This window comes from Acanthisitta chloris, unplaced genomic scaffold (genome assembly GCF_000695815.1).
Source record: "Acanthisitta chloris isolate BGI_N310 unplaced genomic scaffold, ASM69581v1 scaffold21660, whole genome shotgun sequence".
Lineage (NCBI taxonomy): Eukaryota > Metazoa > Chordata > Aves > Passeriformes > Acanthisittidae > Acanthisitta > Acanthisitta chloris.
In genome coordinates this window covers 1,239-4,754 of record NW_008653579.1, presented here as the reverse complement: position 1 = coordinate 4,754, position 3,516 = coordinate 1,239, and the positions used below count along the sequence as shown (strand labels likewise).

Genomic DNA, 3,516 nt, shown 5'->3' with positions numbered 1-3,516 from the left:
CTCTTCATCGGGGACAGGTGAGGACACAGCCCCCCAAAACCTCCCCTCCATGGGGGAGGGCACCCCACACTCCTCTTGGCTGGGGAAGGACCCACTACCTGCCCTGGGGCACCCTAAAATCTACCACGGTGCGTTTTTTTGGGGAGGCTGTCCCTGTTCTAGTGATGCTCATTCCCATCCCAGCACCCCAAACCTTCCCAAGGGAGTGTGGAGGGGGATCCTGCACTCCCCAAAATGCCTTACTGGGGGAGCACATCCCAACTGGGAGATGGTGACACCTGTGTCCTCCTTCCCAGGGACAATGTCTACCGTGTCAGCCTGGAGCCCAGTGGGGCTGGTGAGATGCGCTACCACAGGGTAAGTTTTGGGGGGTTCTGGGGGTGCTGGGGGATGCTGAAGGATGCCAAAGGATGCTGGGGGGTTGCTCCCAGTTTCTCCCCATCCTCACACTGGTTTTCCACCCCCCCAGAAGCTCACATGGCGCTCGAACCAGCACGACATCAGCATCTGCAGGATGAAGGGAAAACACGAGGTATGGAGTTGGGGTTCCAGTACCCCATGGGGTGATGGATTGAGCACCCTCTGTGTCACACAGACAAGGCCACCCTGTCCCCTTCCCAGTGTCACCCTCCCCACAGCCAGCAGCTGTGTCTCTGATTTATTGGCTAATTGGGTTGCTAATTATTAGGAGCCAGAAATCCCATTCCAGCTCTCCTAAATGCCCTTTTGGGATGAAAATACTCCCCCCCAAGCCATTCCCCCACAGGGATAGGGTTCTGTGTTGGGGTGGGGTGGGGCAGGGAGGGTTTTGGGGTGCTGAGGGGTGACAATCCCCTCTCCTGGCACAGGCAGAGTGCCGAAACTTCGTCAAGGTGCTGCTGGTGAGGAATGAGAGTCTTCTCTTTGTCTGTGGCACCAACGCCTTCAACCCTGTCTGCGCCAACTACAGTGTGAGCACCTCCCCCCCGTGGGGGACACCCCACTTGGGAGGGGGATTGGGGTGAAGGCAGGAGGGAGCACCCATGGGAAAGAGGTTTTGGGGTGCTATAGGGTGGAGGAAGGAAGGGGAAAGCCATGAGAAGGGAGTTTTGGGGTTCTCGGGGTGTAGACAGGAGGGGGAAACCATGGGAATGGGTTTTGGGGTGAAGGCAGGAGGTGAGAACTCATGGGAAGGGGTTTTGGGGTGCTATGGGATCAAGGCAGGAGGGGGACACTCATGGGAAGGGGTTTTGGGGTGAAGGCAGGAAGGGACACTTATGGGAAAGGGTTTTGGGGTGAAGGCAGGAGGGAAGCACCTATGGGAGAGTTTGTTTTGGGGTGAAGGTAGGAAGGGTAACGCTTGGGAAGGGGTTTTGGGGTGAAGGCAGGAGGAGGACACACTTTGGAGGGGGATTTTGGGGTGAAGGCAGGAGGGGACATCTATTGGCAGGGTGTGTGGCACCACCTTCAGCCCCATCTGTGCCAACCACCTGCTGGGATGGTGCCTCAGTGCCTGGATGCATCCTCAATCCCCATCTCACCCACTCTAGATGGACACACTGGAGCCTGTTGGGGACAACATCAGCGGCATGGCCCGATGTCCCTACGACCCCAAGCATGCCAACGTGGCCCTCTTCACAGGTCAGTGGTGACACTGCTGGTGCCACACTGGGTGCTGTGCCCCCTGTCCCCTCTGACATCCCTGTCCCCTGCAGGGGGGATGCTCTTCACAGCCACGGTGACAGATTTCCTGGCCATCGACGCCGTCATCTACCGCAGCCTCGGGGACAGCCCAACCCTGCGCACCGTCAAACACGACTCCAAGTGGTTCAAAGGTGTGTGTCCCATGCCAAGATGTGGCACGTGTCCCATGTCACACCACCCTGGGCCATCCCTGACCCTGCTGCTGTCCCCACAGAGCCTTACTTCGTGCACGCCGTGGAATGGAGGAGCCACGTCTACTTCTTCTTCCGGGAGATCGCCATGGAATTCAACTACCTGGAGAAGGTGGGACACATCCCTACTGGAAGGAGATGATCTTTAAGGTCCCTTCCAACCCAAACTATTCTGTGATCGCTGTGGCAGTGTGAGACACCCATGGTGGGGACAGGGACACGGGGATGGTCATCGGGGTTGGGTACCAGGTGATGATGGGTGTCCACCCCACACAGGTGGTGGTGTCACGAGTGGCTCGAGTGTGCAAGAACGACATGGGGGGCTCCCAGAGGGTGCTGGAGAAGCAGTGGACCTCCTTCCTCAAGGCTCGGCTCAACTGCTCCGTGCCAGGAGACTCACATTTCTACTTCAACGTCATCCAAGCTGTGACAGACATCCTGGAGCTGGACGGGCGCCCCGTGGTGCTGGCTGTTTTCTCCACACCTGCCAACAGGTTGGAGTCTCCTGTTGGCCTGCAAAGGCCACCAGGGCTGAGTTGGGACCCCTCTGTCCCCATGAGGGATGTGGTGGAGAGGTAAAAGTGTTCACCCCATGTCTCCCCCAGCATTCCTGGCTCAGCTGTCTGCGCCTTCGACATGACCCAAGTGGCTGCTGTCTTTGAGGGACGTTTCCGGGAGCAGAAGTCACCTGAGTCCATCTGGACACCTGTGCCTGAGGACATGGTGCCAAAGCCACGGTGAGGGACATGTGGCAGGGACAGGGATGGGGACAGGCAGGAAAGGGCATGGGGATTGGGATCAAGACAGGGCTGGTACCCACAGGAATAGTAGTGAGAGTGGACAGAGGGTCAAGGATGAAGACCGGGACAGGGATGGGGACAGGAATGATAGCCACAGGGAGAGTGGGGACGGGGATGGGGATGATGATGGGGTGATGATGGGGAGAGGGACAGGGTTGGCAAGGATTGGTGCTGGCAGGGACAGTGGTGGGGACAGGGAAAGGAATAGGGGACAGGGATGGTCAGGGATGACACCAACCGGAAGGGATTGGGGTGGGGACAGGAATGAAGACAGACAGGGCTAGTACCAGCAGGACTGGGGACACGGATGGGACAGGAATGGTGACAGCCAGGGCCAGTTCCAGCTGGAATGGGGACAGCGATGGGGACAGGAATCATGACAGTCAAGGAACATTACCAGCTGAACAGGGCTGGGGACAAGGATGGTGACCACCATGGTCAATACCAGGAGAGATGGGGACAGCGATGGGGACAGCGATGGTGATAACCGTGGGCAGTACCAGCAGGGCTGGAGACCATTATGACCAGTTACGAGGAGGGCTGGGGACAGGCTGGGGACAGGGCCAGTGTGGCACGGGGCCACTGAGCCATGCCATGCCCACAGGCCTGGGTGCTGTGCGTCCCCGGGGATGAGATACAACTCCTCCAGCTCCTTCCCCGATGAGATCCTCAACTTTGTCAAGACTCACCCCCTGATGGACGAGGCAGTGCCAGCCCTGGGCAATGCTCCCTGGATCCTCCGCACCATGACCCGGTGGGTGCCTGGTGGGGGCTGGGGGAACTGGGAGGGACTGGGAGGGCTGGTGGTGCTGGCTGGAGCCTCTGGTGCTTTTCTCACCTGC

At 59.0% G+C, this 3,516-nt stretch overlaps 1 protein-coding gene across 1 annotated transcript in view; it reads left to right on the top strand.

Moving 5' to 3' along the window:
* Positions 1 to 3: 3 nt before the first annotated feature.
* The window catches only part of LOC103808863 (semaphorin-6B-like), a gene marked incomplete at both ends in the record, with an annotated part of 4,656 nt that continues 1,143 nt past the window's right edge, over positions 4 to 3,516 (top strand). Inside the window, 10 exons of the mRNA XM_009081673.1 lie at positions 4 to 17; positions 297 to 357; positions 470 to 532; positions 849 to 950; positions 1,530 to 1,620; positions 1,695 to 1,814; positions 1,898 to 1,986; positions 2,151 to 2,368; positions 2,480 to 2,611; positions 3,279 to 3,428. Coding sequence (XP_009079921.1) covers positions 4 to 17; positions 297 to 357; positions 470 to 532; positions 849 to 950; positions 1,530 to 1,620; positions 1,695 to 1,814; positions 1,898 to 1,986; positions 2,151 to 2,368; positions 2,480 to 2,611; positions 3,279 to 3,428 — 1,040 coding nt within the window. The remainder of the gene's footprint in view (positions 18 to 296; positions 358 to 469; positions 533 to 848; positions 951 to 1,529; positions 1,621 to 1,694; positions 1,815 to 1,897; positions 1,987 to 2,150; positions 2,369 to 2,479; positions 2,612 to 3,278; positions 3,429 to 3,516) is intronic.